At 34.6% G+C, this 23,215-nt stretch overlaps 1 protein-coding gene across 12 annotated transcripts in view; it reads right to left on the bottom strand.

Annotated features, from left to right (window-relative positions):
• Nucleotides 1-23,215, bottom strand: part of LOC143899780 (uncharacterized) — a 36,633-nt gene that overhangs the window by 3,023 nt on the left and 10,395 nt on the right. For 2 of the 12 annotated variants that reach the window (XR_013257602.1, XM_077410359.1), the window contains exons 17-36: nucleotides 21,317-22,000; nucleotides 18,706-18,841; nucleotides 18,254-18,357; nucleotides 17,298-17,958; nucleotides 16,862-17,041; nucleotides 16,426-16,635; nucleotides 15,992-16,276; nucleotides 15,339-15,815; nucleotides 14,946-15,133; nucleotides 13,488-13,634; nucleotides 12,258-12,606; nucleotides 11,772-11,959; nucleotides 4,125-11,589; nucleotides 3,585-4,025; nucleotides 2,983-3,253; nucleotides 2,641-2,867; nucleotides 2,140-2,357; nucleotides 1,450-1,818; nucleotides 880-1,230; nucleotides 68-630 (exon numbers count right to left, since the gene is read on the bottom strand). Coding sequence is in view for 11 of the 12 variants with exons in the window: in XM_077410359.1 (XP_077266485.1) it covers nucleotides 68-630; nucleotides 880-1,230; nucleotides 1,450-1,818; nucleotides 2,140-2,357; nucleotides 2,641-2,867; nucleotides 2,983-3,253; nucleotides 3,585-4,025; nucleotides 4,125-11,589; nucleotides 11,772-11,959; nucleotides 12,258-12,606; nucleotides 13,488-13,634; nucleotides 14,946-15,133; nucleotides 15,339-15,815; nucleotides 15,992-16,276; nucleotides 16,426-16,635; nucleotides 16,862-17,041; nucleotides 17,298-17,958; nucleotides 18,254-18,357; nucleotides 18,706-18,841; nucleotides 21,317-22,000 (13,514 nt within the window). In the remaining variant the exon portion in view is untranslated. The remainder of the gene's footprint in view (nucleotides 1-67; nucleotides 631-879; nucleotides 1,231-1,449; nucleotides 1,819-2,139; nucleotides 2,358-2,640; nucleotides 2,868-2,982; nucleotides 3,254-3,584; nucleotides 4,026-4,124; nucleotides 11,590-11,771; nucleotides 11,960-12,257; nucleotides 12,607-13,487; nucleotides 13,635-14,945; nucleotides 15,134-15,338; nucleotides 15,816-15,991; nucleotides 16,277-16,425; nucleotides 16,636-16,861; nucleotides 17,042-17,297; nucleotides 17,959-18,253; nucleotides 18,358-18,705; nucleotides 18,842-21,316; nucleotides 22,001-23,215) is intronic. The other 10 variants (XM_077410365.1, XM_077410361.1, XM_077410364.1 and 7 more) reach the window with 9 other exon arrangements.

Below are 23,215 nucleotides of genomic sequence, written 5' to 3' on the forward strand. Positions count from 1 at the left end.
CGACCCTTAATCACGTCGACCCTATCGATATCATTCATATAAATTACTTCCAAAATCAGAATCTTACCTGTAATCGGTTAGAGTCTCAATTCCAGGTAAGCTTTCCAGTACCCGCACTACTGCTGGCTCTGTCAAACCAAACAGATCTTCTCCTGAAACGTATCTCGGGAATAATTGAACAGAATTCGTACTTCTCCTCAATTCTGCTAGTGGCTCCAAGATTCGACTCCAAACTGCTCGCGGAGTAGCGTCTCTCAGTTCAACATCCTCTTGAAGAGGTTCTTGAACTAGGACACGAAATTCCGGACGACCGGAAACATCGTGAATCGAACAGACATAACGGCAACGTTTGTTCGGTCTGCGCATACTCCAATAAAAACGCACGATTTTGTAGCCCACCGGATAAATATAGTTGGGCGTGTGGAAATTTTGCAATTGATGAGGAAGCAGCTGGCCGACGCTGAGAAAGATGAGGGAACCTACACGAAGCAGATGTTTATTGTCGGAATGGTGCATCACCGCAGCAACCTGACGATTTTCATCGCGTTGGACGTAAACGCGACGGTAGACGGAAAGCGTAGTGAGTTCCTTATCTTTATCTTTTATAAGATGTTGAGGACAAGCCATGGTCTGGAATAAGAATTTGATTATATTAAATTGCATAAGAAAAAAAAATAAAATAAAAGAAATAAAAAGAATTAAAAATTTAGAAAAACTCAAAAAATAAAAAATCTAATAGAACTTGATTATACTAAAAATACTTTTAACTCTTTTAAACTCATACGTTTGATATATATATATATATATATATATATATCACATAGTATTAAAAATATAATATTAAATAATATAATACTAATCTATGAACTATCCGATTACCTTATCTTTATAAAAACCGCAGCCGTCTTTGATAGCACATATCAGGTGGTACCAGTTGGTGCACCTTGGCTTGTAACACTTGACCGTGGCAGCGGATTTTTCGCAAATGATGCAAATTTGTATGAGATTGTTCTGCAGGACTTCATCTAGTCTCATAAGTGCGCCACTCTGTGCCTCATATACAACGTTAGACCATAATGCACAATTGAGATGTACCCACTTATCCACATCGAAGTTGAGTAGTCGGGCTGGCCCATCAGCTGTTGCATCGCCCTGACTTTTGCAAAATACGCAACGACGGGTGTCTTCAGCTTTTGCGGGAGCTACTGCGATTCCCATACGAAACAGCGTCTAAAAGAAAATTCAATTTAAATTTTCCATTCATGATTTTACGTTAAAATTTTGATGTTTATTAAATATTAGAGAAATCAATATTCACATAAATTCATGCATGACCTAATAAAAAACCGTATTTTTGATCCAACCAATAAATTTTATAAATAATTGAATTATTCACATAAACTTTCTAAATAATCATTAAGCAATATTAAACATGAAAAAATCATTTACCTCGGTAATTTCTCTATCAGTGGGTTTCTTAAATTTGGTTGCAGGTTGCAATATTCCCATCGACCACGTTTTATATCTCACACCTTTCCAAATCTTCGCAGGTGGTTGAGACTCGATAGAATCACCGATTTCTTCATTAATCGAATGTTTCTTTGACCGTTTTTCTTCATTTTCTGCACTTTCGACATTCTCCAACATTTCAGTTTTCACTTTGATTTCTGTCGTTGATTCATTACCGATCTCTATATTCTCAAGCCTCTCCATCTGCAGCTGTTGCTGTTTTATGGGGAATTTCTTCAGACTCTTCAGGTCATCTTCTAACATTTTTGCTTCTGTTTTATGACATAGATGGTCTACTATCGTCGCAGCCTGCAAAATAACAAAAGAATTTAATATATATTCTTTTTCATATGAAATATTTTTTCTAAATACATCAATATCATTGATAAATATCATAATATAATGCGCCATTAATAATATTATTAACATATTTATTATATTTAAAATTTATATGCGCTATATATAAATTAAATTGTAAAATAACTTAAAATTCTTACTAACTTTTTTTTATTTATAATTTATTTAGGATGATTTTTATTGTAAAATGAAACTTTTCACATTAAAATACTTTTCATTTTTCCTGTAACTTATAGAATATTGTATAATATAAAAAGGTATTTCTTGGTTTACCTTATCCTGAGTATTGGACGGTGTTCGATGAATAAGGGCAAATTGCATATAGCAAGCCGCTGAGCAAAAACAAAGTTCATCGCCTGGTTCAGCTTCTTCTTTGCTTAAGAATGGCAGATCTGATGCTTTCTTTCGAATCAAACTATTAAGAATCACAACATCACAATGACGACAGAACTTCGCTGCACCGTTCAGAATGCTTTGTATATCGATTGGAGCTGGAAATAAATCAATATGTTAAAAAATTATGTTTTGATTTTACATATTTAATTAAAAAGTTTCTAATTTTTATCTGTTTATTTTATTTTATTTAAGATATTCTAATTTATATATATGTATATATATATATATATATATATATATATATATTTCCTATAACTTTTTTTTTCACATAATTTATAATTGTTTCTTTTTTCTTGTACAATAGATTTGTATCAACATTATATAAATGTCATCATAAACATCTTTTATTGACAGATGATCATTCTATCAATTACGTACTACCCTCTTTGCCGTCCTTTCCTTTCGTCCTGTACAGCCCTAGTTTCTGACTGGGAGGAGTAGTAGTGCGTTCGACTATTTGATAACCAGCAGGTGGTGTTATGTTCAGAATATTAGCAAGATCTTTAAGTACACCCATTATATCATCGGCAGCCTGACTATTTAAAGTTAAAGTCACGGTGACATTTCCGCTTTCTCGTAAAGGAATCGGAGGAGACTTGCCAAGCCTGAAGAATTATATAGTATCATAAAGAAATAAAATATATCATATAATAATAAATAAAAAAAATATACATGAGAGAGATGTGCTAAATAATAATAAATAAAAATAAATATATGTACTTGGACACTCCAAAATTCTCCTTGTCTTGTTTAGCTGCATCTTTTAAGTAAGTAGGCTTCAGTTTAATTGGAATCGGCGAAATCAGAGGTATAACGGGTGATACACGTTTCAACCATTCCGCCTCCTCATCGGATTCTTCCTCGATCAATCGCAGTCCGGGGAAACGGTGCATAAATTCTGGTATAATACATTCAGGCGAGGACGAACTCACGATGGTATCAGGAGAGTCCATATCGCGATTTGTCGTCATATTCTCTTTCTTATCATCAGCTACAAAAGAACATTTTTGTTTGATATTTCTATATAAGGAGAGATTTTAAGTACTATATTATTTCTCTTATAAATGTATGTAGAGCAATATGTTTATATTATTATTCTATTTGTTTTATATATATTTTTTTTATTTTACTAATATTATTTTTCTTCTATTCTTTTTTCCCTTCTATTCCTCTATTCTTATTCTTATTTTTATTGTTATTTCTCTTTTTTTCGACTTAAAAACTTCTTATAATTAATATTAAATTTGCTTAGAATTTTATAATTACATTAAATTATTATTATTAAAAGATATAAATATGTAACATAATAAATAATTGCTCACTATCATCCAATTTCAAAGGCGGAAATTCCTGATCATAAAATCCTCTCTGCGTAGTCGGGGGTTGTTGGGGTGGCAAAGAGTCTAGTTCTCCAAATGGCTGTGTATTATAGTGATCAGAAATTCCAGGTAAACTGGCCGATCCATAATTTCCAATCAAATCACCAATTCTAGCGTTATAATCTTTTTGACTTCCAATTTTAACAAGATCCCCGCAACCAAAAATCGGACACACTCCGTAATTACGACTCAGATGGGGTTCTAAAACCGCCATCGGCTGAAGTTGCCGTAACTGAGTCATCAAATTATCCACAAATGTGTCATAATCCTCATCAAGGCGCGAAACTTTACGGGACCGTTTTTTTTGAGGTGCAGTTACTGCATCTTTTCCCTGGCTCTGCTTTCTCTTCTGTTGATACTGTCTCCTCTTCAACTTCTTAAGATCTAAAGTATTCCAGATGCAATTGTTACAATTTAATTTTATATAAGACATAACGAAAAGTTAATATATTAAAAAAATATATATATATGTGTGTTACTTACCAGTTTTATCATCCATTGCGCCGTCCATGAGTTCCTCTTTGGTAGTAAGAAAGTCTTTGGTATCCGTCTGCAACTGACTGGCTGACGTGCCAGCAGTGGACAAAACATCCTCAAGACCGATTTCCTTTTTCACCTCGACTAAAGGCACTGTGTTGGAACCCGATGGGGCAGCGGACCCGATAACGGTCTGTGGTGGAACCGCGACGGCCCCGTGATTATGAGGCACTTGTTGTTGAACAGATTGTTGCTGAACGGAAGCAGCCGAAGAAGGAGGAACTTGTTGCTGTACCACTGGTACAACAACACCAGTTGACTTGTGAGCAACTGCGGTTTGATTTTGGGATTGTTGGATTTGAGTTTGTGGCCCAGATACGTTACTAGAGTTACTGGTAGATAGTTGGACACTCTTCGAGGCTATTCCCGAGGTTACCAATGACTTATTTTGCAAACCAACCTTCGAAATGGAAACAGCAACACATTGTTGAGTCTGAGGCCCTTCGCTGATGCCAGTTCCCAGTTTGTTTTGACTTCCAGAAGTCTCTTGTTGATTCATAGAAATATTCGGAGACGTTTTTGTCGTTGTTATTGTTGAAGAAACTGGCTGTTGACTTGATACAGAATTTCCTGAAGAACTTGCTGAAGAAATAGGAATTGACTTTGTTGTTTGTTGCTTTAAGCTTTCAGTTTGTGCTCTTTGTGTCGTAATCGCACTAGACGATGAAAGAGAAGGTTTAGCAGATTCTTCTTTAGTTGGTGAACTTTGAACCTTTAAGGGTGTCACTGAATGCGACAAAAAGGAAGTTTCCCTCGCAAGAACTTGTTTATTTATTACTGGCTTCGGTGTTGGGGTGTCATTCAGTAACTGAGGAAGCAAAGAAGGTGACGTAGGAAGTACGACTGGCCGAGCCAGTTGTGCTTCCAGCGAAGGAACTATAGGCAGACTGGGCCCTTGCGACGATCCTGAAGTTGTGGCACATGCTGTATTTTGCAATAATTGTTTTAACAACACATTTTGGGATTCCTCTGATCTTAAAGAATTAGAGGAACTTTTGCTGGAATCTATCTCTTTCTTTTCTTGGATTTTAGACTCTTCAGGATCCTTTTTCACTTTCACCGTAGATTGATTTTCAAGATTATTATTGTCCATTGGTAGAAGACCAGATTTATACTGATTCTGATTTAAGGTCAAAAGGGGACTTGGAGCTTGCGATAAAGTCGATTGAAGAATACTAGTACTTGAAACTCCACTAGAAGTTGCCAAAGGTGGCACAATAGTTCTAACACATTGCATTGAGCTGGTTACGGCTGAGCTAGTATTTACCAATACTCGAGGTGTGGAACATCCTGAACTGACTTGGAGGATCGCCTGAAGATTCTGCGAGCGTTGTATTGAAGTCGATGGCAAAACAGAACTTAAATGATTAGCAGACTGGGTTGATACTGTGTTGCTTCGACCATGACCAGCAACTGAAGGTTTCAAAGAAGTAGTTCCAGCCAGCATAGCATTCAACATGGCATTTGAAGTGACAGGAATGGAGGTTGTAATGGCTCTAGAAGTAACTATACCCGAAGAAGTACTTGAAAGATTAGAAACTGTAGTAGTCTGACAAGTTGTTGCTGAAGAAGTCACTCTGAAGATCTGCTCACTATTACCAATCTTCGAAACTGTAGTAATAACTCCGCTACATTCTTTTAATTCTTTTTTCTCTTTCGTGGTCAATTCTGAATCTTTTGAAGGTTGAGGGCGACCTTGATCTATTCTTGTCAAAGTCGAAATACCACTCTGAACATTATTATTATTATTATTGTTGTTATTATTATTATTATTAAATAAATTCAATGTCGACAAAGAGTTAGAAGTAGACAAAACACTTCCAGATTTCACTGAAGAAACCATGGTGACCACTCCAGTTTGATTCACTGTTGTCTGATTGCTTTGCCCGATAGATGATAACAGTGTCCTCAATTGATGGGATACGTTGACCACATTGGAAGTCAATTCTGTTGGTTTGGAGAGTGGCGATAAATGAGGAACTGTTGTCGTGTTTTGCAATTGCGCTACGGTACTAGCTACCAAAGTGGAAGCTTGGCTCGTTGGTGAAGAACTCTTTTTCACTTCAAAATTTTGACTTTTTATTTCATTTTTAGCTTCAGTTGAAGAAACTTGATCATTTTCGAGATTATCTTGCTCTAAATCCATCAACGAATCTTGAAGGATATTTAAAGGCAATGTATCCAACGGAGTTGGCATCTGATAAATGAGACTTGATTTTAACTCGCTACTGTTTGCCATTTCTGGTTTTGACGAAATAATATTATGCAACATATCTAAAATATCATCAGAAGATTCCTCCATTAAAGTCTTTTCTTCATTCAAACAATGCTGAAGAAATGGTTTAGAATTCTCCATTTCGGTACAAAGTTCTTCCTGACGATTCTTTTCATTTGAAAGTGTATTTTTGTCATTATTAGTCTCTTCAATGTTCTTCTGAATTTCTCCTGATTTGTTCGTTGCTTTTTGCGTATCAGAATCTGAAGACGTCTGTTCTTTATCATTCTCCACCGGTTCAGTGTCGTTTTCCAAGATGTTGACAAGCGATAGATCATCGGTAACAGGTGACATCCTTTTCAGAATCGTCGTTGGAGTATCATTCTTATTTCCAACATTTTCTGCAGGATTGTGAATGGCTTCTAACATGCTCTCCAGTTCGTCTGTAGTATTTAACGGATCAGTTTTCTTCTCTTCAATTGACCCTGAAAAAATATTTGATGATGTATCCGAAGAATCGCTTTCATCTTTGATTTTGTCCAGGATCTTTTTCTCCTCCTTCTTCTTCACTTCGCCTTCCAGATTTTCTGTTAATTTCTCCTTACTCTTTGAAGTAATATCCTTTTTTGATAGGTCCGGAATCGACATTTTCGGAGTCGAAAGCGTCACAGAAGTTGGTTGTACACTTAATATTAACTTCGTAGAATTATTCAAAGATTCCGTTGTATTTAGCGTACTCGAAAAGGTTGTCAAAGGCTTATCTGAAAATAATATTTTCGGCATTTCATTGGCAGAGATGATTTTCGGGTTCAATTTTTCTTGCTGAGAATTGGAGATATTTTCCAAAGCGGCTTGACTAAGCTTCGCGGCAATCTTTGCATCCGCCACAATACTTGCCATCGCCGACAATGTGACACCTCTTTGATTGCTAAAAGAGCTCGAGGAAACTTCTTTCAAGTCAAACTGATCTGTTATTTTAGCTTCTGTCACAATTGGTTGAATTGAGACTTGATTCAGTTGAGAACTGGAACTAATAGAAACTGAACTGGAAGTCGAGTTTGAAGAAATTGTATTTATTGAAGAAACCGCCGATTTTGAGACTGTTATATTAATATTTGTTGGTACGGTTGAGACTGATATTTTGGTATAAGATTTATCTGAAAAATTAAAGTTTGTAGGACTTTTGTTTTGTTTTGAAAATCTAGTTTGATCATCTGTCGAACCTTCACTAGATGTATTTTCCTTGGGAGCATCAGTTTGTATGTTATCAGTTTTTTCAATCTCTTCGTCGCAAGAACCTTTAGAAAGATTGTCTTCAGGAGATTTCGTCGTAGGATCAATGATAACCACTTCAGATTCACTTACTAAAGATACCATAAGTTCTTGATCAGGAGACTGATCCAAATAAGGACCTGGAGAAGGATCAACTCGAAGTTCTTCTTCATCTGGAGATTCTGGAGTATCAGTTACAGCGACTAGCTTCTTTCCAGACTGCAAGGTCCTTACTATATCGAGCATAAGACCTTTTTTATTCCTTGAATGAGACGGAGCTAGATCTTCGTCACTTAAAATCGGTTCTTCTGATTGTGATTCAGAATTATCGATTTCTAAAATCTGCACTAAATCGTGACCTTGACCAGCATCGTTCACTAAAGCGTGACAAAGAGAATCGTTACTATCAGCAGAAAGATCCACCACCATTCCAGGTTCAAAAAGAACATATTCTTCCTGCATATCACCTTCTAAAGTTCCTGAAATAACATCAACCAGCTCCGAGTCGCCAAACTGATCAATCACAGTGATATCGTCACTATCTCGTTGAGCTGTGGAACTCAAAGTCACCTCGGTATTAACTATAGTTTTATCATCATCATAATCTGTCGTATCTGGAAGCTGTTCCAGCTTTTTTCCAGGACTTTCCAAAGTTAGAGATCCATTATCTAAAGTTGAAGAAGTTAAAGAAGAGCTCTGAACAGCTGATTTGGAAGTTGTTGGTGAAGCCTGTGGCGGCGTATGCGAATCGTCGTCGAAATCATTGTAATCAACACAGACCAACGAGCTAATTCTGGTGGTTTTCCGATTCGTGGAAGTATTTGCTTTCTCTTCCAATGACTGTTCTTTTTTCGCCTGGGACGTTTCCGATCCTTTACCACCCTTACTGCTTTCTGCCTTGCTCGACCACATCGGCGATCCACCCCTTAAACCCAACTTGAACCATCCAAACCGTCCAAAATTAGGGAAACGTATTAGCTTTGTCGATTTATTGAGGCTTTCGCCATTTTTAGTAGAATTTTCTGATAAAAAAATTTGTTCTTGAGAAACTTGTTGACAATCCTGTTCCTGATTACCTGGTGAGCCGCCCCTCAATCCTAATTTAAAATATCCGGGCTTTCCAAAATCAAGAAAAGGAATTGGATTTAAGGAATTATTGGAGTTTCCTCCACCTCTAGAAAGATTATCTGATAAAGAACTTTGTTCTTGAGAAACTTGCTGAGAAATTTGCTGAGAAACTTGTTGTTGATCATTTGAAGTTGCAGTTAAATTAGCATTTTGTTGGACAAAATTATGAGGTGTGTGGGGTGTTCTTGGAGTTCCAGGGTTTTCCACACTTTGAGGTCTGTCTGGCATAGCCGGGCTATTTCCGGTAGACTGTCTTCGTTGCATCTGCATAGGAGATCCGGCTACCATAGGACTTCTAGGCATCATAGGAGAGCTAGGTGGTTGATTGGTTGTCGAGGAATGATGATGATTACCATGAAGCATTGGTGAAATCCTGTTCATTGGACTAGGAGGTTGTGAAGTCGGATTCAACTGTTGTTGAAGCATCGGAGAACCCATTGTTGTCTGTTGCACCATGGGTGAACTTGGAGGTTGGCCATAACCTTGTTGAAGTTGCTGATGAAGTTGTGGACTGGGGGAGTTCGATGGTTGAGACACCATCGGCGAATTGGGCGGTTTTTGTTGCTGTTGTTGCATTTGCAAAAATTGCCGTTGCTGTTGTTGTTGATGGAGGATATGCTGTCGTTGCTGAGAAATTTGGAGTGATCTTGTGCCAATAGAATTCTGTCCTTCCTGAGAAATACCCTGAGAAACACCTTCATGTTGTTGATGAAGAATTTGTTGACGTTGCTGAACCATTTGAAGTGATCTTTGAGCAATAGAAGCCTGTCCTTCTTGAGAAATAACTTCATGTTGCTGTTGGTGGAGAATCTGTTGTCGTTGAGCCAATTGCAAAGATCTTTGAGCAATAGTATTTTGTCCTTCTTGAGAAACAGATTGAGAAACACCTTCATGTTGTTGCTGTAAAATTTGTGGTCGTTGTTGAGCCAGTTGCAATGATCTTTGAGTAATAGCGCATTGTCCGTCTTGAGAAACATCTTCATGTTGGTGCTGTTGTTGAAGAATTTGCTGTTGACGCTGTTGAGCTATTTGTAAATTTCTTTGAGCAACAGTATTTTGTCCATCTTGAGAAATATTTTCATGTTGCTGATGTTGGTGAAGGATTTGTTGACGATGTTGTGCCATTTGTAATGTTCTTTGAACAACATTTTGTCCAATTTCTTGAGAAATATTTTGTGAAACACTTTCATGCTGCTGTCGCTGCGCAATTTGCAGATGTCTTTGAACAGTAATATTTTGCCCATCCTGAGAATTACCTTCCTGTTGTTGCTGAAGTATCTGCTGCCGTTGCTGAATCATTTGCAGCGTTCTAGGACCGATAGAATTTTGTCCTTCTTGAGAAATACTCTGAGAAACAATTTCATGTTGTTGCTGGAGAATTTGTTGGTGCTGTTGGAGAATTTGTTGTCGTTTCTGCGCCATCTGCAAATTTCTTTGAGCCGCAACAACATTATGACTTTCTTGAGAAATAATATCATTCTGCTGCTGCTGCTGAAGAATTTGTTGTCGTTGTTGTGAAACTATTTGCAACGATCTTTGATTAATAGAATTCTGTCCTTCCTGAGAAACACCTTCAGGCTGTTGTTGAAGAATTTGTTGCGGTTGCTGAAGAATTTGCTGTCTTTGCTGAGTCATTTGCAATGATCTTTGAGTAACAATATTTTGTCCATCTTGAGAAATGCCTTCTTGTTGTTGTTGTTGTTGCTGCTGCTGCTGGATAATGTGTTGTCGAGCCGTTTGCAAATTTCTTAGAGTAACAACATTCTGTCCTTCTTGAGAAACATCAGTCTGTTGTTGCTGCTGAAGAATCTGTCTTTGTTGAACCATTTGCAAATTTCTTTGAGTAAGAACATTCTGCCCATCCGGAGAAATATCATTCTGTTGTTGCTGTTGGAGAATTTGTTGCCGAGAAACACCTTCATGTTGCTGTTGCTGGAAAACTTGCTGCCGCTGCAATGTCCCACGAACGACAGTACCTTGTCCTTGATCCTGAGCGACACCTTCATGCTGTTGCTGAATAATCTGCTGTCTCTGCAATAACTGCTGATGCTGTTGTTGATTCAGCAATTGTTGTTGTCCTGACTGCGGATTATAAACGACCCCTCTCCTCTGCGTCCCTTCTGGTGGCCTGACAAACCTTTGAGGTAAACTATGAACTCTCACACCCTGATCAGCCATCAATTGTTGCTGATTTCGCGTTTCCGCTGTAAAGGCACCAGGAGAAGTTGCTAATCTTCCGCCAATAATGGCTCTGTGTTGTGGCGAGGTCATTCGCGTAGTGTTGGGATTGCACAGACCCGGAGAAGGCATTGGCCCAGGACTGAAGGGACTCTCGTCTCCTTGAGAATGAGGAGTGCCAATTCTTGGCGATTGTTGCTGAACATTATGAGGTGACATTGTACCTGGATTAGTTGACTGAGGGTTGCCTGGACTATGTTGAAGTAGCGGTGTACCTGGACTATGTTGAACAATTGATGGAGTTGCTGGTGAATGTTGAATCATACTGGGACCAGGACTTTGAGAGACCAATGCCGCTGGAGAATGCATCGGAGAATGTTGAGAAGGTGACATCAACGGAGAACAGGGTTCGTTTGGTTGGGGTTGAGTCTGTCGTTGTTGTTGTTTGTTATTATACTCCTGGAGCAATATGCCGTGTTGACGATGTTGCTTACGCGAAGTATCTAAATGTTTCTGAAGAGCGGCTTGCTCGACAGAAACTCGTTGCAGTTCAGCGGCGTCGTTCTCTGTCAGTTCGTGACCAGATTTACGAAGTTGACGTTGTTTACTATTGAGAGACTGGAAAGAAATGAGATAAAAAGAAACATGAAAAATGCAAAAATGCAGAACAAATTAGAACTTAAAAATTAAAATTAAGATTAAAGCTTATTATTATAAAATGTAAAAATATTTTAGTAAGCATTATTATAATATCTAAGTAGTTTTAGTTAATAGTGTAATATTAATTTATTTATATTCACCTTTCTTATTTTACGAAGTTTTTGGACCTCTCCCTCATAATATTTCAATTGTTGCAATAATATCTGCTGCTGACTATTGAGCCATTGTTCATAATGCATCTGCGTTTGCCGATCTTGCTCATTAACTATATTTTCTGGTGGAATGGGTGGTGCTGGTTTTTGAGAAATGTTGAACATAGCCACTCTTGCTAAATTAATAGAAATAAATAAAGTTAATATAAAATAAACTAAAACTATTGTACCCCATGTTTAAATTTATCTATTATTCAGACAAAATTTATCGTCGAGAACAAGCCTAATAAAACTTTAATCAATTTTAATAAAAATTAATAAACACTACGTATAACTTATTCTGTGACTTAATTTACTTTTTATCTTAACTATAATTATCTCTTTTTATTTTAATAAATTAATTCATCTTAATAAATTATTCTCGATTATTAAATAACCATCCAACTGAAAAACATGTAATAAAAGACTACTAACGTTCAGGCGGGGTTTGTGTTGCAATCGGCTGTCTCGACCCCACTTGCGCCGTTGCTAGTTTTGTCGTCCCTTCAGCAGCTACACCACTTTGTTGCCAGTTAGTGTTAGGTGCAGAAGGTGATCTCGCCGTACAAGGTGGTCTTATCACGGGCACCATACCCTGAGGAGGTGATGTAGTGCCCAAAACATCAGCTTTAAGTTTTTCAAAATCGCTGTCGCTCAAAAGACTCCCTCCGGTGACATTTTCGGTCTGTTGTTGTTGTTGCTGTTGCTGCTGTTTTTCTTGTTCCCGTTTCTCCTGCTCTAACAGCTCCTCCAGCAATAATGGCTGCTCCTGCGAACACGACTGCTGACAGTCAAGGTCGATTTTTGGTACAAGAAGTGCTACTTTGAAGGTCTAAAGGTTAAAATTGCGATTGCATTAAGATTGAATATTAAGTTGTAAAATCAGCTAAAATTATAACTACACATATGTAAATAGTTAAAGTGTAGTATGTGTGCGTGCGCGTGTGTGCGTGTGCGTATGCAAGAAAAAATAAACGTAGATAAAATATGTAGATAAAATGTATTGCAAATTAATTTATATTTATATATCTCCATTAATAATCTTCCTTTTTTCTATCTCTGTTATAAATATATAAAAAACGAAAAAAGAAAAATTTGTAGTGGAAAATTGATAATATACACAAATATACATGCAAAATAATTTCAACATTGATGCATTGACCATAAAAAAACGATATTCTAAATCACATTGCTTTAATGAAGAATTAATTAAGCAAAATTTAGTAAAATACAGAATTTTGTCAAGATTAATAAAATTAATTTCGTGCAATATGGATGCAAACGTTTAAAAATGCATATAAAAAAGGGGTGCAAAAAGATGCAGATGTTAGTGAACTTTTTCTTTACTCTTATAATAAGACATAAGTAAGTTTTTCTCAGATAACTTTATGGTTTATTTGAGCTTTCAATATTTATCTTTATTAATATATATTATATTCTATAATAAATAAATTAATTAGTTACAAACAAACAAATGTTTTGTCTATATTAGTTAATTTATTATTCTATTTAGAACATACCATATCGTATAATAGATAACTGTTTATTTTTTAATTATACTCTAAAATACGTAAAAAAATTCTGCGGAAGTTACATATGAAATGAGGCTTTACTTGTTCTTGTATTAACGTCGTTGTATTGTAAAATGCCCCGAATCTCGCTTACCTGCAGAAGCAAAGGTCTCCGGTGAGGGTGCAGCACCACGGGTCCCATTGGTGGACCCGCCACCGGTACCTGGTGCCCCGTCATATGAACTGAGGGCCGTGTCATACCTCGCCCACCACCACCACCACCACCCGGACATAGTCCCATCTAGACACATGCACCAACACCAAATGCATATTGCAAACTTGCACACCCAGGCCAAAAACACCAGTTTTCTTACCACACCTTCCCATTGCCATTTAAACATTTTCCACATTTATTTTGATCTTATTTATCTTTATTTTTTATTTATATCAACATAATTAATATATGACAAAAATAATATAAAACAAGTTTTTATCAAAATAAATAAATTTAAAAAATAAAAAAAATTCTTTTATCATGATTTTAAGAATGTGCATCTCAAAAACAATAATTTCTAAAACTTTAAATCGATAGGTTCTAAGTATTGCAGATGTTTCTCCAATTGTTATTATTAATATATATTAGTAATTGTAACGTCTCAACACACAATACACGCACACAGAAAATGTTTTTGGCATAGAAAGTGTTAAATCTCTATTATTTAGCTACGCCTACAATCACAGCAAATTTTTTAAGTCTTAGTTTCGTTTCATCAAATTATTCTAAATAAAGCAAGATTTTATTTTAAATTTGTTATCGTTTGAGTATAATTCAATGAATATATATTAATTTGGTAATGTATATTTAAGTTTCTTTCTACTTTTTACTAAATAATCTCCTCATAATTAATTACTGCCATTATTTATTTTATAAAACATACTCCCACATTTAGAAGTAACTTTCATGAAAATATGCTTTGTAAAATAAGATTACAAAAAATATTAACATATATTTCTAAAAATATTTGTTATCTTAAAATTGCAGCTTAGCAAATTATGTAAAATTACTTCTATTTAATACTGCATAGCCGCGCAAAATATTTTTGAAATAAATTCAGCAGATGTACGAAACTGACTGACACATATATTATACATGCAATCATGAGATGTTTTATTAATTATATATTATAAAATGCTAACAAACCATATAATGTAATTAATTATTTATTATCAATAATTTTTTTAGTAAAGTATTGGCATAATAACACGTTATTAAAATGACCAATGTTTTGTTTCTTTTATTTAAAAATTTTTGCAAATTTCTCTTATAAAAATCTTTATTTTTTCTATACACACACACGCACACGCATACACGCACGTACACGCACACACATACACACAAACATATAGCATTTAATTTTATTACCTAAATTATCTGTTATATGGATTATTATCAAAAATTTTTTTAACAAGAGCATTATTGTATATTTAATTTTATCTTTTTAGTCTCTTTACTTTATAAATTCACTAACTTGATTCTCTCGCAATTACATGAAAAAATTCAATATCAAACAATGTATAAATTTTCAGATTAAATATAAACATCGACACTTACTTGTATCGGTCCGGGATATGGCGGTGGTGGTCCCGGGTAAGGGGGTGGTGGTGGTGGCGGTGGTGGCGGTGGCGGCGGCGGAGCCAACGGCATCCGGGGACTAATTATATGATTTACAGCAACTACTCTGCCCGGCATATTTGGCACCCCCGCCGCAACTCGCATGCCTAGCCGTTGTTGTTGCGAGACTATAATAAATATTATAGATATTAAATGTCAAAATTTAAAGACTTACATACACAAAACACAATATAATATAAATATTAGACCGAAGATAGAAATATTGTAACTAATTCGAGATTTTTGTAAAATATAACTTTTTACGCAAAAAAATCTAATATTTTAACTCCAAGATAAACAAATAATATTGTTACAAGTTTTTTTTTAATTTACCTTGTATATGCGCCTGCGAAAATCTCTGCGGATGTCCAGGAAAACTCGGTGGATAACTCACAGTTACCGTATTTGTGGAAGTCACCACACCAACCGCTCCATCCGGTGAAAGCAACCTTGTTCCTGGTGGTATCGGTCGGCCCATCGCTGCCGCTTGTTGCACTTGCTGATGCATCTGCTGTTGCACTACTTGCGCCTGCATTGCCTGCGATGTCGCTTGCGGCGATGTCATTGTCGGCACGTTAGAATTTTCTGTCAAACTCGTGCTCGTTGAGCAGGAATCAGCAATTTCAGAAGATGAACCAGTCAATTCTGGCTTCTGATCTTCGTCCCTGGTATCCTTTTTTTGCTTATCGTCTTTGGAATCAACTTCGACTTGCTCGAGTTCCAGATCAAAAATGGTCTTCTTCCCACCCGCGATCGTGTCCAGTTCAGGATCCGCATATTCCAGAATGTTGAAGTCCGCTCCCATTTCAGCTTCAAGAATGACACATTTTTAGTTTTAAATTTTGTTAATCTATATAAACAAATTCACTCTTAACACCTTTTTTTTTTTTTAGATTAATTTATATAGGCTGATTTTCCGTTTAATTATATTTTTTAAATTCAATTCTTCATATTCTTTCTTGTGCAACACACATACACACACTTACCGAGCAGTTCGTCATCATCATCTGCTAGATCTCCCAATATTGCACTGACCCCTTCAACTTCGACTATCGGACCGGCTCCTTCCTGTTCCAGCTTTTCCAATTCAGCTGTCACATTGTCGGGAATCTCGGATGCTTCTGAAGTAGCCACTCCCGCGGTCTCACTCATCGTCGTGGGGATGAGTGGTGCTCGGACCATCCCTGAAGCTGTGCTCAACACGCGAATACCTTGGTTTAAATTGTCCTGTCCCGTTCGCGCGATGCGCTGATTCTGTGCCTGATTCACATCTAAACAAAGATTTTTCTCATTTTTTTAAATCTTTCATCTATAGACTTTCATATTTGTGTAATATCAAACCCCACATTTCAGATTACAATTTATGTAAAATGCTAAAAAACATCTTTGATAAATGTTTCTGAAGATTTTTTAAATTTACCTGTAAATCTCTGTTGTTGCAAAATGTCATAAGGTTCAGAAATGGCATTTCTTACTGCTGGCAATCGTGTTTGAAGGCTTTGAGTTGCCTGGAAATGCTGCTGAGCAGCTATATTGGTAGCTACTTGAGGCCTATTCTGCAGTAGTGTCCTGGTACGATGGTCAACCGGATTCTGAATATTTCCAGCTACAGGATGTCGCGAGTTTATTCCTGAATTCATACATTACATGTAGAAACTTCACGTAAAAATCAAAGATTTCACATTAAAAATAAAAGTGACAATATAATAAATTGATTTTATGAGAATATTTAAATGTAATATAGATGTTATATGTATAGAAATAAATATTGTACAGCAAAAGAGATATTTATTATAATATAGAAGTATAAATTAATATTTATATATTAAAAATTAACAAAAATATTGCGTGCATACCAATGGAATTTCTTATTAAGACGTTTGGTTGAATGGGCATTCTGGGCCTAATGATGCCTGGCGGAAGTGGATGTCTAAAAGTACCTTCACTAGAGTTGTTTTGTACTTGAGAATGTTGCTGAAGTTGCACATGACCCGCTTCAAACTGTTGCTGGTTGTTCTCCGTATTATTTTGTCCATCTGAGTTGTGAATGTAATTGAAAAGTTCAAAAATGTAATTTTAATTAAATTTTAGTTTAATTAAGTTCAGAGAATATGTGACTCATATTTATTATAATTATTAGTAATTAATATAGTTATAGTAATTAAATTCATATTTATTATATTCATTAGCTTACATCAATTTGCCAACATCTATTGTTATAACAACATTGATAAATTGCTGGTTTATTCTAATTATTCTAATACTAATATAAAATTATACAATAAAATGTACCTTGAACCCAGTTGGCACTGACTCCTTCAATCTTCTTACTAAACTGTTGTCTTTGCAGTAAGTCCCTCAACTGTCTATTAACTTCCGGTTGCTGTCCGAAGGCAACCTCTTGTTCCTGAGGTGTTCGAGGAGTCTCAGAACCTCTGGGCGATGGATAGCCAGATGCGGCAGGGATAGATGTAGGAGTGACAGGTGGCTGGCTGTAAGGATCAGGAGTTCGCGATGTTGCAGGAGAAGCAGGAGGAGGGGGAGGCGGAGGAGGAGGAGGAGGAGGAGGAAGAGAAGGAGGAGGAGCATAAACAGGGGGTCGCGGAGGATTAAACACGGGGGTACGGGGTGTACCTGGTGTCTGGGGTGACGAATAGGGAGATGCAGGAGTTGAAACATTCCCTTCAAAGCGCTGGAAATGTGACTCCTGAGAAGGTTGAGAAGAGGCAGGGGACTGTGGAAAATCATGAGGTGACTGGGGTGCCTGCGGTGAGAAGGGAGAGGGTGGTTGAGGAAAGCCTGGACGTATTGGCCGGCAAGGAACTTGCGTAGGCAGACGTACCATAGTTTGATGATGGGGTGACTGAGGTGTGAGACTACGAGAAGTCTTAAGTGAAGGCGCAGCGAAAGTACTTCGGGAAGGAGAAGCTAAGGAAGTCAATTGACTTGTATCCTGCAAAAAAAATTTTTTAATTTTTAAATTTTTAAATTGATATTAAGAGACTCTGAGATTACATCATTTTATTTTATGCATTATTTTATATTTTTTGATTTTTTAAAGCAATTTGTGAATATATGGACAATTAAAATTTCGCATAATTTGCATGTAACATACGCGACAAATAATTTTATTCTTAGTGCAATTTACAATAATTAAATTTTAATAAAATAATTTTATTCAAATATTTTATTAATTTATATATATATAACCTCAATATATATAAAAAGATTAAATTAAATTGACTTACTTGCGCCGTGGAAACTTGTAACTGTGCCGTTAATGCGGGTGCAGTATCACTGTTTAGTTGAGGTACATTTTCTTCGTTGATTTGTCTATGTACTCTGGCAATTGCTTTTAACAGAAAAGAAATATATTATTATTGCAATTTATTTTATATTAATAGTTCTTTCTTTACTTGTGTTAAACAAAACTATATATGAGTTTAATAATTTTTCATTATATTCTGCTCTTAACAAAATTTTTAACGTTTATATGTTTATTTTACGTGGGAATAATTTATAAAATAAAATGTTGGTTTTATTCATATAATAAAACTGCAAAAATCTTTTCTTTATTTTACTCTTCTTTAATTTTTCAATAATACTTTTCTGAAATTTTTATTAAATAAACGCTAAACACAAAAAAAAGACAGAATAATGCTCCAAATTGCTATAGTAAAATTTAATTTAGTAAATGTACCATGTACACGTTGCTCATGGATGACCTGCTGCTGTAATTGTGCTTGTTGTTGACGCAAGGCTTGCAGTTGTTTCCATTGTCTTTCCTGCTCAGCTTCTCTGGTAGATCGATCTCTGTTTGATAGTCTGTCTTGTTCCTGTTGAAGACCAGTAATATATACATTTTTAAGCTATTCTTTAAAAAAGGTCATTACATTTAATGTAATTCTTTTTTAAAATTTGTTTTATTAGTTACATATACTGGTAGTTGTATCAGTAAACAATTACAATACAAAAAATTAGATTTACTATTAGAATTAATTTTATTATTTTTATAAAATTTTCATTATATTTGACTATATTGTAATATTTGTGTATTATCAAAATTATAATTATTTTGTTAATAAGTATCAATCTTATTCGTATATATATATATATATATATATATATATATATATATATAAATCTAACAAAAGATTTAATAAATATATACCCAAAATTTATAAAAATATTTTTACAATTACATTCATATGCGATATAAATTGTTATCAAGAAATCAATTCTAAAATGTAATGACCTTTTTCTTATAAAGCACATTAAATATAAAGCACTAATTACAATCAACCAATAAAAAGTATTCATATACATAATATCGGCCAAAAATTTGAAAAAAATATTCAAGGAAAACTAAGAACAAAATATTAACTTTCTTAATTCTGCGTTAGTTTTACGATATAAAAAATAAATATAATTTCAAACTTTTGGCCATACCTTGTATAAACATCTTTTTAAAAGTAACAACAATAATACAACTAAATTAATAATGATTAGCAAGATTCTGTAAATCTCATATATGTGCAAACACACTGGAAATAATTATAACCAGCCACCATATATTAATTTAAAGAGATTAATTTATAATATTAGTACATTTATACATATACGCGCGCGTATTACTTAGTTCACTTGAAGAAAACTTTATTCACAGTCAAAAACACAAAACACCAAAAACATCACAATCTCGTCGAAGAATAATGCAACGATTCCACATTCATGCATATTAAAATTTGAATTCCAGTAATTTTACATAACAAAATACAATTATAATAAAATGTATATTATGTATACATATAGGATATACCAGATCTAACACACTATTTGCTGATACTAAATTTCTAAGGTCATTAAAAAAATGAAAATTTTAATCCATAATCCATAATGAGCTTTAATAGTTTAATATAATAGTTTTTATTTAATAATAACAATTTTTAAATAAAAAATATTTAAAGTTTGCATATTTAAATGTATGGTACATCGTACAATAGATAAGATACGCTTACAATTAAATATAAATATAATTTATTGAGATCGATATTTATTAGAATGACAAAAGATATCATTCAGCAATGACTAGCCTCAGTTTTGACAATTTAATGCACTTCGCGTTCTAACATCATTATTCGATAATATTTGTACTGTCAGTATGCATAACAGATTAATTATTTTTAAATAACAACTTTTTCTATTTAAAAACTTTTATAATTTTGATATTTTAATATTAAAATTTTCATCTCTAAGTAACCTCAAAAATTTACCATTAGAAGATGCGGTAAATCTAGGATACCCTCTCGGGATATATGTATCTAAACATGTGACAATAGGTATATTTAAAAATACATCATCTACAGTAGTTCTAAAAAAACCTCGTTCTTTCTATTAAAAAAAAAGAGAAAAAAATTCCTGTCTATTTGTTTAATAAATTTCCATATTACCTACTCCTATTTCATTGTTTCTTCGAGTTATAATTGACTTGCTATATCTACTTGTTTGTTGTATTTTTCATAGTATAATTCAGCTTTAAAACAGATAAAAAAAACTCTTAATTTTATAAAATTATAATTATATTCGTATTAATTATTTAATTATTGAAAAAGGGAAAAATCTGAAAAAATGTAAAGTAATAAAATTAGTACTAAGCTACTGCATAACCGTTACAGAGCAGTATACTATAATATACTAATTTATCAATCATCCACAACAATAATAAAAAATCATAAGCAATGTCAATGGATTCAAAGGATAAGAAATGAATAATGATTCATGAATTAGGATCGATAAGGATAAAAATAACAGGATTCGTTAAAAGATTATGCTACTATTCTTAAACATGCTATTGGAATATTTTTGAATTATAAAATAAATATATGTAAGTATCTACTACCAAAATACTCTCTATTATAACAGCGATTTGACAAAAATGTTCAGCATTCTGTATTTAAAAAAATATTTCATATTTAAATAAATTTAATTTAAATAAATTCAAGTATATAAAAGAATAAAAATAACAAAATGCATAATTATTAAAAATTTAATTTCAAAATTAAATAGATATGTAAATAAATTTAACTCTTTATAGGGAAAATATTGACAATGATGCTAAACAAAAGTAACAATGTGATTTAAATATGAACCACAGCCCTATAATATTTCATAAAGCATGAAACACGCATTTAAGGAGTAAAATCTTCGTTTGCAATATTTTAAATAAAATACATATACATGTATACAGGGGGAACACTAAGTCTTGATCAGATGCAAAGAGAAAGGCAAGAAAACACTACGGAGGCTCTCACCATGATGTTATTCGGGTGGTGGTGGTGATGGTGGTGGTGGTGATGGTTCTGTACGGGAGGCACAGTGTGAACAATTGCAGTGGGTGGTGTTGGCGGAGGTGGGGGGTCGTAGTGCTCCTGGCTGAGGGACGGAAGGGTGCGCATGATCTCGGACGGAGTGAGCACTCGGATCTGATGCTGATCTATGCTATTACTCCCGCCGCTGTTAATGACAATCGGAAGTGGACGTTGCTGGAGGGGTTGCTGCCCTTCACCCGAATTATTGCAATGAGAAAAAGAAGAGGAAGAAGACGTAGAAGAAGACAAAGAGGACGAAGAAGCCGGTGTTGTGCAAGATTGCAAGGCGGACGACTGTAGGTTTCTAGGAGCCTCAGGGGAGAGGGAGGGGCTGAGCGGGGTTCCCTGCACCCCACACACCTCCTGATGTTGATTGTTGCCAGTTGATGTCATTCCAGTGGTCATCAACATTCCTGATTGCTTCTCAGTGGGCCTCAGACCCACTCCCTGCTGTTGCTGTTGCTGCTGCTGAGCCGTCATAGCGGCAGGTTTGGTGATGATGGTAGTCATGGCGGTGGTAGTAGTAGTAGTAGTGGTGTTGATATTGATGGTGGTGGTATTGGTGGTAGTTATATTGGTAGTGATGATAGTGTTGGTGGTGCTTGGTGGTGGTGTCTCCTTGGAGAGCTGTCGGATCAACACCGGGCGGTTCGCAGTCACACGATGTGATATACACATGAGGATATCTCGCATAAAGCAATCTTATATAAGAGCATATTTTACAACACACTGCTCCATTTTCAAATTATATCACGCTGATAAATTTACATATATTCTTTACAAAATAAATAATATTAAATTTTTATATTTTTATAAAGAATATAAATTTCAAAAAATTGTTAGTTTTGCAAGCAAAAGTTCTTGCATCTTCTGAGCAACATCCGAACAAGCAAAAAAAATACAAAAGAAAAAAAATTCTTTGTATATAAAAATTAAATAAGTATTGTATAATACTCTATAGAGTTCTTTCTTATTATTCCTCATATCTTATTTTTTCTTCTTACATCTTAAAGCATTATTAATTTCATTCCATTTTTCCAGATATATCTAAAATTTTCTGATATACCTATATTAAAATAGTATCAAAATAACAGCTTTATGAGAAACACCTTACATGTAAAAATGGTATAATGGGCCCGAACGAGGCGAGATAAGAATAAGTCGCACAGGTCGTACTCAACACGAAGTTTCGATTATTAACATATATTAGACGGTCTTCGTATTTACGAAACACATAGAAGCAAGGTATATATGAATTTTCTGGACTTCATGAATATGGATCTACGAACTCATGAATTTACAAGGATTCTTATTGGATTCTTAATGGAATCTTATTGGATGTCTAAATACTATGTGTGTACCGATTATGGTTTTAAATATTATACACATCTAAGTCTAATTTATAAAACAGCGATAAAAGTGGGTAACAGGGTTCATCTACACACTTACGAATCGATAGATTTATAAATTATAAATTCGTAAATTGATTATTTGTAGATCCACATCTAAACACATGCAGATCTATAAATTGGATTTATATAGCTCTCAGATGTACATATATATATCAGATTTTTATCAAATTGTGCCAGTTTTTTAAGTAGAAAAAAATTTTTTGTAACTTTTGGATAAAGCTTCTATGAACATATATTCATATAACATTCTTTTTCTTATTTCTATTCATAATACAAACTGGCATATTTTGATCGTTAAAATTTGAGACACTGTGTAATAATATTCTTCTTTTTCTTAGAACTTTGTATATACTTGCAAATATTTTTATAAATATTTCTATTCTTAATTTTTACATGTAGGATACATGTTTTTACATATAAGATTTAAAAG

Source organism: Temnothorax americanus, unplaced genomic scaffold (assembly GCF_048541705.1).
Source record: "Temnothorax americanus isolate GAGA-0224 unplaced genomic scaffold, ASM4854170v1 Scaffold29, whole genome shotgun sequence".
Taxonomy (NCBI): Eukaryota; Metazoa; Arthropoda; class Insecta; order Hymenoptera; family Formicidae; genus Temnothorax; species Temnothorax americanus.